The sequence below is a fragment of the Oryzias latipes genome, chromosome 19, assembly GCF_053564925.1.
Source record: "Oryzias latipes strain Hd-rR chromosome 19, Olatipes_Hd-rR_3.1".
Taxonomy (NCBI): Eukaryota; Metazoa; Chordata; class Actinopteri; order Beloniformes; family Adrianichthyidae; genus Oryzias; species Oryzias latipes.
Window position 1 is genome coordinate 28,294,163 of NC_136255.1, and position 12,358 is coordinate 28,306,520.

The following is a 12,358-nucleotide window of genomic DNA, read 5'->3' on the forward strand; positions in this document are numbered from 1 at the left end:
TTGTTTGAATCAAACATTTTCAGTTCATTTGAAATGATAAAGGAGATATTTTTACAGAGAAAGCAGAAGATAAAACAGAAATGTTTTAAATGGGAAATACGCAGAAACTAAAGAATAAGCAAAAACATTTCAGATTAAAAGTTCAAAAAAGCTCAAATAAAATCTAAAGAAATGCTGAAAATCAGAGCAAAGGTCTACTGAAAACAGGAAGTTCCCTCAAAATAAAGCGTCACATCAGACTTTCTGCTGGTCTCCACAGTGGAAGCCCATTTCAAACACAAGCCGTGAGGCCCGCTGGCCCGGCCCGTCTGGATCACAGGCCAGCCCTGCAGCGGCCGGCCGGTTGCCACGGCGACGGACTGCTGCTCCAGAGGGGAGCAGGATGAGCCTGCGGGGGCCTCCGTTGATCCATGGAGACGCTCCAGAGGGCGGTCCAACGCCGCTGTGTGGATGATGTCATTGCCCTCCCACGCTTGTACTGACCCCCCCCCTCAACGCTGTGGCGGGTTCCTCTGCTGTGCTGTGATTGTGGTTTTGAGTCTGTTCTCTGTCCTTAACCGATGAGGACGCTTCGTTCCTCTGCCGTGACGGCGGCAGGCTTCCCGTCTGGGAGCCTCCGGCGCCGCTGGACCCGACAGGAGATGCAGCCGCATCAGGCCCGCTGCTTCTCCCCTCATCACTTCATACTGTTGAGCAAGGTGGTTGTGGGTGAAATTCCTGCTGCCTGAAGAACTTCAGCGTGACAGGAAGGTTTTCCCGTCTCTCAGTTATTATGGGATACATGCATTTTCAACTCGAGGCTCCGCCTTCTGTTGGTCTCATTCTGCTGAATAAAGAACCGTGTTTGGACCGGACAGAACAGCGGTTCTGAGTTTACAACCTCTGTCTTCAGGAGTGTCTCATGTCAAGTATGTCCATGCCAAAATATTCTCAAAGTGTGGCTACGCGGTGAAGTGCTTCGTTATCACGTGTGATCATGAGTGCAGGAACAAAACAATTAGTAATATTACAAACATGGAACTTTAGACGATGATGGAAGATCAAAGTGATGCAACTGAAATAAAGATGGAAAAAGAGTCAAAATCCTTTCAATATCTGCTGGAGCCTCAGCGCTGATGTTCATCAGCTGGTCAGACCTCCTCCAGAGGGCGCCGCTGCTGCCGCTGTTACTGTTACTGCTGCTGCTGCTGCTGCTGCTGCTGCTGCTGCTGCAAGGTAAGAGATGGAAGGGCACCAAAACAAATAAAAACAGTGATTGAACATTTCCATCACAGACCTGCGTGTGCATATGTGCTTATGCATGTACGTGCACGCTTTTGTTCCACCAGCTGACATGAATGCAGTCCATTCTAAATTGCAGAAACGTGCACGGATTCCAACAGGTTTATCACCTTCACAGTCGTTCTTGTGGCTCCAACACTGGAACACTTTGAAATAAAAAAGACTGAAATGTTTGGTTACATGAACGGAAACGGATCTTTAGATTTCAAAACAGAAAATGTAAGATTCATTGTCCAGTGATGAAAGTCAGGTAAGGAAAAAATCCCTGAACTTTTCTTTGAGCGATATGGCGGGCACAGAGCGAAATTTTGGAAAAATACGTGGTCTTAGATGCATTCTGGTGCATTCTGGCAGCTAGTTATTCACTTCTTTATCAAGAAACTAAGACTAATTGGAGCATCATGATTTGTCATTCAAACCCCTAGTTTGACTCTCCATTAAGGACTTGCTGGTCCTAAAAAAGAATTTGGAAAATTGCTCAAAGTAACACAATCCTACAATCTACGCTTTTCCTTAAAGCTGCAAAACATACAATTGCTAAAATATAGTAACATCAAAGCCCCAAATGGCAAAAAGAACACCAGTAACTATGATATTCTATGAAAATACCTCAGTTATTTATACATTATTTCTGCTTTAGAAATGACTGATGTACAACATCCACTTGCACTGTTTTCTCAAACTATAATTACATCAAAATATGGGATCTGCTTTAAACTATAATTCTATAACATAATACATCAATTCTTTAACACCAATACTAAGTAATCTGGGAAATATCAAAACAAACATACAAACTAAGCTAAACATTGTAAACATTATTTTTTAAGGGAGTGCGGGTCCAAACCATCAAATACTTATAATTAATGTTAACTATACTGAACTAAATCATGGTAATTAGGAAATACAAATAAATTAGATAGAGAAATGTATTCAAAATAAAAACTGAAACTCAAAACTAAAATTGAAATTATTTCAAAATGTGGTTTTGAGATTATTTTACACAAAAAAGTATTTGACCTACACTACCTTAAAAATCTTTTTTTTTTTTCCAGCCAAGACCACTTCAATTTGTTTTTTATCGTCTTCTCACAACTGAGGTCGTGACCACGCTCAATAATGACGATGCCTGCCATTATTTTAACACAAATTTGATCGCAAACTCTTCAGATGTGTTTGTGAAAGTTTAGCGTGGGTCCGCCAGTTTTGGTCTCTAGGGAAGCAAGTCACGCTGACCACGTGGTGCAGACAGAGCCAATCAGACCCGTCGACGCATCCGAAAGCAACTAAAACGTCCCGTCATTGGTCAATTAGGCCGGGAAGACGAAAGATGGCCACGACCATAGAGGAAGCGATCTGCGGAGAAATATAGAAAATAAAGCTAAAATTAGCTGATTTCAGACCATTTTCTAATCCGGAAAGCGATTTGTCCGTAGAGATCAGGTTTTTATTTCCCGGAAAGTACGTTCGGTTTGCTCAAAAACCCGGATTTCCGGGAATTCCCGGAAGACTTTCATCACTGATTGTCTGTTTCCTGAGACGGTCTAGTTTTCATTCAAAAAGTTGCTTTTTTTAAGCTAATATCATGACATTAAATGTTTAATTTGATATCAACTTTGTCTCGTTCATTATTTAAATTATTTGTACTTCCTTTTCATATCTGTCACATTAAAACCGGATTTCTAGTCTTTGATATTTTTTTTTGTTTCAATAAAGCATTTTTGAAAAACTTGTTTTGGTCACGTGAGGCCAACGTCATTTCAAACATGGCGTCGGTCGCTGCAAAGAGTCCGGTAAGGAGGAGACGTGTAGACCACCGGAAGGCGGAGGCTGACACCGAACCGAGCGGTCCGGAGGACGGATCCAGAACCCGCGGAGACTCGGAGGGGGAGGCTCCGGTGTCCCCGCGGCCTGGAACCTTCTGGCTCACGCGGGTTGTTCTGCTGCGCGCCACCGCCTTCATCTACTGTGAGTGGAGCTTCGATCTGCGGCTGCGCAGTGCTGCTTTCAAATGCTGCCCGAGAATATCTGTTTTCCTGAAATAATCGCATTTTTCTCTCTGAAGTAACATTTGAACCCGCAGCAGCGTCATCCAGTGTTTGCTGTAAACACATCCGAGTCATCCACACACTTTAACCCCTTCTTGACCTATGACTTTTGATTAAAAAGGGTTAGAAACTCCAGTTTTACTCTAACCTCCATAACTCTCAGTCCGGGTTCAGGTCTGCTAAGATCCCACGTTTCAGACAGACGCATCCAGCCAGCTCTCAGGTGAGGAACATGCAGAAACCTCCTCTCTGTGTTGTGAAGGTGGGCCGACCTGAGCCCGTCAGAACCAGAACTCTCTGTAAACACTGCATCAGCGTAAACACGGCTGCTTCAGAGCATCAGCGGCGTTGCTGTCCATGAAGACATGTTGGAGGGTCTCCGTCCTCCCTGACCTTCTGCCCATCTTCCGCCCTCTAGTGGTGGCCTTCAGCGTGGCGTTCACGCAGAACAAGCAGCTGATCGGCGAGCGCGGCCTGATGCCCTGCAGGGACTACCTCAACAGCGTGAAGCGCTACGTTGGAGGGAAGATCGGCATAGCCGCCCTGGCCTACACGCCCTCCATCCTCTGGCTGATGGACTGGAGCCGCATGGACGCCAACCTGGATGGCATCGCCGTGGTGGGGGCGGCGTTGTCGGGGTTTGTCCTGGTGACGGGCACGGCCAACATGGTCATCATGGTGTCCCTGTGGGGGCTCTACCACTCCCTGGTCAACGTGGGGCAGCTGTGGTGAGCGTCTCCGTCCAAAAACAGGTTTCTGTGAGCTTCAGGTGCTTCAGGACAAAAGGAGGATTTTTAGGAAACTAAAAATGTCGGCCATTAATGAAAGGAACCCAAAAGAAGAAGAAACCAAATCTGTCTCCTCTTTTCTGTTGAGTTGATCTTCAACTTGTAGATTTTAAAGGACCGGTGTCTCCTTCAGGTACTCGTTCGGTAAGTGACCTTCAGGCTCCGGAGAAGTTCAGGAGACCGGGACGGTCGGTGAGGTGGACGAGCTCCAACCTTCAGGTTCTGCTCCGCAGGCTGGGAGAGTCAGCTGCTGGAGACCGGCTTCCTGTCCGTCTTCTTGTGTCCTCTGTGGAGCCTGGAGCGCATCTCCCCCCAGAACCCCCCCTCCACCATCAACATCTGGACCTTCAGGTGGCTCATTGTCCGCATCATGCTGGGAGCTGTGAGTGCGCGCACACACACACACACACACACAGACCATCAATAGAAAGTCGTCCAGATCTTGGAGCTACAGATCCTCACCATCACACTCCCTCCTCCATGCGTGACACACAGAGTTCATTTCAGGACTCAGATTGCTGGATGTTGATCTCTGGAAAGGACTGAATCCTGATGCAGACGCTGCTCAGCATTTTACTGACATGTCAGACTGTCACCAGTCTTTTATTTTGAAAATCACAGACCTCCAGCTGCTGGTTTCCTGTTTCAGGGTTTGATCAAAATCCGAGGTGACCAGTGCTGGAGGGACCTGACCTGCATGGACTTCCACTACGAGGTGAGGGGCGTGTCTTAATGCTGGTGGCCCATTCGTCATAGCTGCACTACCTCCTTCCACCCCCAGGGGCCGCCAGCGGCTCTGTTTCAGGTTGGGGGTCGCCTGACTTAGTGTTTCCTGTCAGGACTCGGGGGGTGGGGTGGGGGGTCCTCTGCCTCCTTGCAGCTCCTGCAGAAACTTTTCTCCCTCCCACCTCCTCCGTCCCATCAGACCCAGCCCGTCCCTAACCCGCTGTCGTACTACCTGCACCGCTCCCCCTGGTGGTTCCACCGCTTCGAGGTGTTGTCCAACCACTTCATCGAGCTCGTCGCCCCCTTCTTCACCTTCCTGGGGAGGCGGATGTGCATGCTGAACGGAGCCGTCCAGATCCTGTTCCAGGTAATCCCTGTTCCCAGAAAAGAAAAGCCTCCGGAGCGGCAGGAGCTCTGAGGGGTGTTCAGGGTCTGAGATGTGTTCAGGGTCAGGAGGTCTGAGAGGTGTTCAGGGTCTTAGATGTGTTCAGGGTCTGAGATGTGTTCAGGGTCTGAGATGAGTTCAGGTTCTGAGATGTGTTCAGGGTCTGAGATGTGTTCAGGGTCTGAGATGAGTTCAGGTTCTGAGATGTGTTCAGGGTCTGAGATGTGTTCAGGGTCAGGAGGTCTGAGAGGTGTTCAGGGTCTTAGATGTGTTCAGGGTCTGAGATGTGTTCAGGGTCTGAGATGAGTTCAGGTTCTGAGATGTGCTCAGGGTCTGAGATGTGTTCAGGGTCTGAGATGTGTTCAGGGTCAGGAGGTCTGAGAGGTGTTCAGGGTCTTAGATGTGTTCAGGGTCTGAGATGTGTTCAGGGTCTGAGATGAGTTCAGGTTCTGAGATGTGTTCAGGGTCTGAGATGTGTTCAGGGTCTGAGATGAGTTCAGGTTCTGAGATGTGCTCAGGGTCTGAGATGTGTTCAGGGTCTGAGATGTGTTCAGGGTCAGGAGGTCTGAGAGGTGTTCAGGGTCTTAGATGTGTTCAGGGTCTGAGATGTGTTCAGGGTCTGAGATGAGTTCAGGTTCTGAGATGTGCTCAGGGTCTGAGATGTGTTCAGGGTCTGAGATGTGTTCAGGGTCAGGAGGTCTGAGAGGTGTTCAGGGTCTGAGAGGTGTTCAGGGTCAGGAGGTCTGAGATGTGTTCAGGATCAGGAGGTCTGAGATGTGTTCAGGGTCTGAGATGTGCTCAGTGTCTGAGATGTGTTCAGGGTCAGGAGGTCTGATATGTGTTCAGGGTCTGAGATGTGTTCAGGGTCTGAAAGGTGTTCAGGGTCAGGAGGTCTGAGATGTGTTCAGGGTTTGAGATGTGTTCAGGGTCAGGAGGTCTGAGATGTTTTCAGGGTCAGGAGGTCTGAGATGTGTTCAGGGTCTGAAAGGTGTTCAGGGTCAGGAGGTCTGAGAGGTGTTCAGGGTCAGGAGGTCTGAGATGTGTTCAGGGTCTGAGATGTGTTCAGGGTCAGGAGGTCTGAGAGGTGTTCAGGGTCTTAGATGTGTTCAGGGTCTGAGATGTGTTCAGGGTCTGAGATGAGTTCAGGTTCTGAGATGTGCTCAGGGTCTGAGATGTGTTCAGGGTCTGAGATGTGTTCAGGGTCAGGAGGTCTGAGAGGTGTTCAGGGTCTTAGATGTGTTCAGGGTCTGAGATGTGTTCAGGGTCTGAGATGAGTTCAGGTTCTGAGATGTGTTCAGGGTCTGAGATGTGTTCAGGGTCTGAGATGAGTTCAGGTTCTGAGATGTGCTCAGGGTCTGAGATGTGTTCAGGGTCTGAGATGTGTTCAGGGTCAGGAGGTCTGAGAGGTGTTCAGGGTCTTAGATGTGTTCAGGGTCTGAGATGTGTTCAGGGTCTGAGATGAGTTCAGGTTCTGAGATGTGCTCAGGGTCTGAGATGTGTTCAGGGTCTGAGATGTGTTCAGGGTCAGGAGGTCTGAGAGGTGTTCAGGGTCTGAGAGGTGTTCAGGGTCAGGAGGTCTGAGATGTGTTCAGGATCAGGAGGTCTGAGATGTGTTCAGGGTCTGAGATGTGCTCAGTGTCTGAGATGTGTTCAGGGTCAGGAGGTCTGATATGTGTTCAGGGTCTGAGATGTGTTCAGGGTCTGAAAGGTGTTCAGGGTCAGGAGGTCTGAGATGTGTTCAGGGTTTGAGATGTGTTCAGGGTCAGGAGGTCTGAGATGTTTTCAGGGTCAGGAGGTCTGAGATGTGTTCAGGGTCTGAAAGGTGTTCAGGGTCAGGAGGTCTGAGAGGTGTTCAGGGTCAGGAGGTCTGAGATGTGTTCAGGGTCTGAGAGGTGTTCAGGGTCAGGAGGTCTGAGATGTGTTCAGGGTCAGGAGGTCTAAGATGTGTTCAGGGTCTGAGAGGTGTTCAGGGTCTGAGATGTGTTCAGGGTCTGAGATGTGTTCAGGGTCTGAGAGGTGTTCAGGGTCAGGAGGTCTGAGAGGTGTTCAGGGTCTGAGATGTGTTCAGGGTCTGAGATGAGTTCAGGTTCTGAGATGTGTTCAGGGTCAGCCGGTCTGAGATGTGTTCAGGGTCTGAGATGTGTTCAGGGTCTGAGATGAGTTCAGGTTCTGAGATGTGTTCAGGGTCTGAGATGTGTTCAGGGTCTGAGATGAGTTCAGGTTCTGAGATGTGTTCAGGGTCTGAGATGTGTTCAGGGTCAGGAGGTCTGAGAGGTGTTCAGGGTCAGGAGGTCTGAGATGTGTTCAGGGTCTTAGATGTGTTCAGGGTCTGAGATGTGTTCAGGGTCTGAGATGTGTTCAGGGTCTGAGATGTGTTCAGGGTCTGAGATGTGTTCAGGGTCTGAGATGAGTTCAGGTTCTGAGATGTGTTCAGGGTCTGAGATGTGTTCAGGGTCAGGAGGTCTGAGAGGTGTTCAGGGTCTGAGATGTGTTCAGGGTCTGAGATGTGTTTAGGGTCTGAGATGTGTTCAGGGTCAGGAGGTCTAAGATGTGTTCAGGGTCTGAGATGTGTTTAGGGTCTGAGATGTGTTCAGGGTCTGAGATGTGTTTAGGGTCTGAGATGTGTTCAGGGTCAGGAGGTCTGAGAGGTGTTCAGGGTCTGAGATGTGTTCAGGGTCTGAGAGGTGTTCAGGGTCAGGAGGTCTGAGATGTGTTCAGGGTCAGGAGGTCTGAGATGTGTTCAGGGTCAGGAGGTCTGAGAGGTGTTCAGGGTCTGAGATGTGTTCAGGGTCTGAGAGGTGTTCAGGGTCAGGAGGTCTGAGAGGTGTTCAGGGTCTGAGATGTGTTCAGGGTCTGAGATGAGTTCAGGTTATGAGATGTGTTCAGGGTCAGGAGGTCTGAGATGTGTTCAGGGTCTGAGATGTGTTCAGGGTCTGAGATGAGTTCAGGGTCTGAGATGTGTTCAGGGTCTGAGAGGTGTTCAGGGTCAGGAGGTCTGAGAGGTGTTCAGGGTCTGAGATGTGTTCAGGGTCTGAGATGAGTTCAGGTTCTGAGATGTGTTCAGGGTCAGGAGGTCTGAGATGTGTTCAGGGTCTGAGATGTGTTCAGGGTCTGAGATGAGTTCAGGTTCTGAGATGAGTTCAGGTTCTGAGATGTGTTCAGGGTCTGAGATGTGTTCAGGGTCAGGAGGTCTGAGAGGTGTTCAGGGTCTTAGATGTGTTCAGGGTCTGAGATGTGTTCAGGGTCTGAGATGTGTTCAGGGTCTGAGATGTGTTCAGGGTCTGAGATGAGTTCAGGTTCTGAGATGTGTTCAGGGTCTGAGATGTGTTCAGGGTCAGGAGGTCTGAGAGGTGTTCAGGGTCTGAGATGTGTTCAGGGTCTGAGATGTGTTTAGGGTCTGAGATGTGTTCAGGGTCAGGAGGTCTGAGATGTGTTCAGGGTCTGAGATGTGTTTAGGGTCTGAGATGTGTTCAGGGTCTGAGATGTGTTTAGGGTCTGAGATGTGTTCAGGGTCAGGAGGTCTGAGAGGTGTTCAGGGTCTGAGATGGGTTCAGGGTCTGAGAGGTGTTCAGGGTCAGGAGGTCTGAGATGTGTTCAGGGTCAGGAGGTCTGAGATGTGTTCAGGGTCAGGAGGTCTGAGAGGTGTTCAGGGTCTGAGAGGTGTTCAGGGTCTGAGATGAGTTCAGGGTCTGAGATGAGTTCAGGGTCTGAGATGAGTTCAGGGTCAGATGTGAAACAGCCATCCTAACATGCGTTTCCATGGATACCGGTGTGTTTGGTCAAGCCTCTACCTTTGGATGTAGCGAGGATGTCGTCTCAGCCAACATGGAGTCCAGACTCCTGAATCCTTTCAACACAAAGGTTTCTCTGAGAACCAAAGTGGTTCTGGACAGGGTTCTCTGGACTTCTGGGTGTTTGTCTGATGATCTCATCAGTTTGATGTCAGACGTTGAAGTGGTCTGCCGGATAGAGTTTTGCTGTGACCCAAACGTCCATGATGACCCTGAAGGCATCACTGGAGACCTGAATGAGGGTTTTCAGGTTCATGGATTCCTGCGCTTCAGCTTCTTTCAGCCGTTTTCTTCTTTCTTACACTGACCAGCCTTTCTGACAGCTTGAGTTCAGTTTGGCTTCAAGCATCTCCTTGTTCTTTCACAGGCTTTTACCTTAACTTCTATTTTTTTTAGAACACTTCTTTTGGCCTAGTTTGAAATTTTCGGCGGTTTCTGCAGTAATTCCCTTGCATTTTTAATCTTTTTCCTTCTCAGTTTGGTAACTTGTGACCATTTTCAGTAACTATTTCTCTGTGTCTTTATTTGGCCTCATTCTTTGCTTACTGTCTAAATCAACTTGAACATTTCTTTCCTGATTTCTCAGAAACCTCATGTCTTCCCTCCTTGCATTCCCTCTTTCGGCCTCTAGGTGGTGCTGATCCTGAGCGGGAACCTCAGTTTCTTGAACTGGCTGACAATAGTTCCCAGTCTGGCGTGCTTCGACGATGCCTCCCTGGGTTTCCTGTTTCCTTCTGGAACCAGACAGAAGGTGCTGCAGATCCAGAAGGAGCACGCTGCAGGACGAGGCCCCAAACGCACCACAGGTGCGTGACCTTTCACCTTTCTCTGATCCATGCTGAGGTCGGCTGATGACATTAGCGCTGTGGAGGTGGGAGTAACCGGGGGTTCTGACGCGTGGCAGGCGCGCTCGCCCGCCGGGCGCTCAACATTTCCTTGGCTGTTCTGATCGGTTACCTGAGCGTTCCCGTGGTGATGAACCTGCTGAGCTCCAGACAGGTGATGAACTCCTCCTTCGACCCGCTGCGCATCGTCAACACCTACGGGGCCTTCGGCAGGTAAGGGGCCGTTTCCAGAACCGTCAGGGCTTATTCACAGAGGATGTATGAGTAACCCATCAGAGAGGAACGCTGTGAACACGCCTGGAAAAAGTCCAGATAGCAGACCTTCAGGTCCACAGACCCACTCCAGGTTCTAGTTCTGGTCTGAGGACTCGGATGCTCCTCTGGTGGTCCTGAAGAGAAATCAGTGATGGGATTTACAACAGAGGGACGGGCTGGATTAGAACATGAGACTCTGAGGAGACGGGAGTACAGGGAGGAGGTGCTAAAGGTGGCGGTGCTAAAGGAGGAGGTGCTAAAGGTGGCGGTGCTAAAGGAGGAGGTGCTAAAGGTGGAGGTGCTAAAGGGGGAGGTGCTAAAGGAGGAGGTGCTAAAGGAGGAGGTGCTAAAGGTGGAGGTGCTAAAGGAGGAGGGGCTAAAGGTGGAGGTGCTAAAGGTGCAGGTGCTAAAGGTGCAGGTGCTAAAGGTGGAGGTGCTAAAGGAGGAGGTGCTAAAGGAGGAGGTGCTAAAGGAGGAGGTGCTAAAGGAGGAGGTGCTAAAGGTGGAGGTGCTAAAGGTGCAGGTGCTAAAGGTGGAGGTGTTTAGGGTCCAACAAGAGGAGGGCGTTAGTCTCATTCAGATGGTGACACTGATGTTCGGGTGGAGTTTGGGGGGTGGGGGTCTGGGTGGCGTTTCCGCCCTCATGCTCCGCCTCCTGCAGCATCACTAAGGAGCGCACGGAGGTGATCTTCCAGGGCACCCAGAGCCCAGATCCCAAAGCCCCCGAGGCCGTGTGGGAGGAGTACCAGTTCCCGTGTAAACCCGGAGACGTGCAGCGGCGGCCCTGCGTCATCACGCCGTACCACTACCGGCTGGACTGGCTCATGTGGTTCGCTGCCTTCCAGGTGAGCCGGCGAGCGGCTCCTCCCCGCCGCCGCCTGCTCTCGGTTAAAGCGTGATGTTCTCCTGCAGACCTACGAGCAGAGCGAATGGGTGATCCACATCGCCGGCCGGCTGCTGGCCAACGACAGCGCCGTCCTCTCGCTGGTCCACCACAACCCCTTCCAGGGCAGAGAGCCCCCCAGGTAAGGACACCGAACGTCACTAGGGTCTCCTGGTTTTTGCGCCTCCTCACCGCGCTGCAGGAGAAGCTCTCTGACCGAAGGTCCCCTGAAGGTCTGCTCATGTTCTGCTCTTCTCAGCTTTTCTCTTAAGCTCCTCCCCTTTTACAGTTGCTGGTCAAAGTGACGTCCCAGCATTCCTCGGTGCGGCTGACCGCTGTCCGTGTGGTTCCTCACAGGTGGGTTCGGGGAGAACATTTCATCTACAAGTTCAGCCGGCCGGGCAGCGCCAGCGCCGCTCAGGGGAAGTGGTGGATCCGGAAACGCATCGGGGCCTACTTCCCCCCCGTCGACCTGGAGGGACTCAGGAGCTACTTCCAGTCCAGGAACTGGCCCCACCCTCACATACCGACCAACAAGAACTGAACCAGAACCAGCGGGGACCGTGGAGCACAGGCTGCATCACTATGGAGGTCTAAACACCGATAGGTGGCGCCCCCTTCAGGAGGAGAGCAGATGTGCTGAAGATCCCAACCTTCTCCGTGGTTCCGAGTCTTCCAGTCAACCTTTGGTCAGAAGGATCCGGATGTTCTGAAGAATATGGACAATGTTCTGAAAACCGCTTTAGTGTGAAACGATCCAAAGAAAAGGTCTCTGCTAACGAGCTAAAGATTCTTGTTTCATGTCAATAAAGACCAGAAAAAAACACAAATATTCTTTCAGTTGTGGGAACGCATCCTCAAAAGTAATCAGATTACTGAATGGACAGCTTCAGAATTGGGAAAGGTTTGCTGAAATAAACTATTTCCTGAAATTAAAGACGCAATGTTTTCAGATTCTAGGAAAGTTTCAGTACTGAAACTGTCCACCAGGGGCAGCGCGTCTCACCTGACAGGACCTCACAGGTCTGAGCTCTTCTGAAGGACTTCCTGTAAAAAACGTCTGTCAGAGAAACGCCGTTTCCGTCAAAGAATCGCCGTTTCGGTCAGAAAAACGCCGTTTCCTTCAGAGAATCGCCGTTTCCGTCAGAGAATCGCCGTTTCCATCAGAGAATCGCCGTTTCCGTTAGAGAAACGCCGTTTCCGTCAGAAAAACGCCGTTTCTGTCAGAGAATCGCCGTTTCCGTCAGAGAATCGCCGTTTCCGTCAGAGAATCGCCGTTTCCGTCAGAGAATCGCCGTTTCTGTCAGAGAATCGCCGTTTCTGTCAGAAAATCGCCGTTTCCTTCAGAGAATCGCC

At 50.1% G+C, this 12,358-nt stretch overlaps 2 protein-coding genes across 3 annotated transcripts in view; both read left to right on the plus strand.

Annotated features, from left to right (window-relative positions):
- The window catches only part of LOC144988004 (arf-GAP with dual PH domain-containing protein 1), a 59,719-nt gene extending 58,636 nt beyond the window's left edge, over window positions 1-1,083 (plus strand). For both annotated transcript variants that reach the window (XM_078938020.1, XM_078938021.1), the window contains one exon: window positions 260-1,083. In XM_078938020.1, the coding sequence (XP_078794146.1) occupies window positions 260-288 (29 nt within the window). In that variant the 3' untranslated portion in view covers window positions 289-1,083. The remainder of the gene's footprint in view (window positions 1-259) is intronic.
- Window positions 1,084-3,016: 1,933 nt separating this feature from the next.
- lmf1 (lipase maturation factor 1) lies at window positions 3,017-11,939 on the plus strand. The gene is made up of 11 exons (XM_078938019.1): window positions 3,017-3,249; window positions 3,748-4,057; window positions 4,251-4,261; window positions 4,351-4,499; window positions 4,767-4,832; window positions 5,043-5,210; window positions 9,651-9,825; window positions 9,924-10,077; window positions 10,781-10,964; window positions 11,032-11,144; window positions 11,360-11,939. Exons 1-11 carry the CDS (start codon window positions 3,048-3,050, stop codon window positions 11,544-11,546), a joined length of 1,719 nt encoding a protein of 572 aa, XP_078794145.1. The 5' UTR covers window positions 3,017-3,047; the 3' UTR covers window positions 11,547-11,939.
- Window positions 11,940-12,358: the final 419 nt, after the last annotated feature.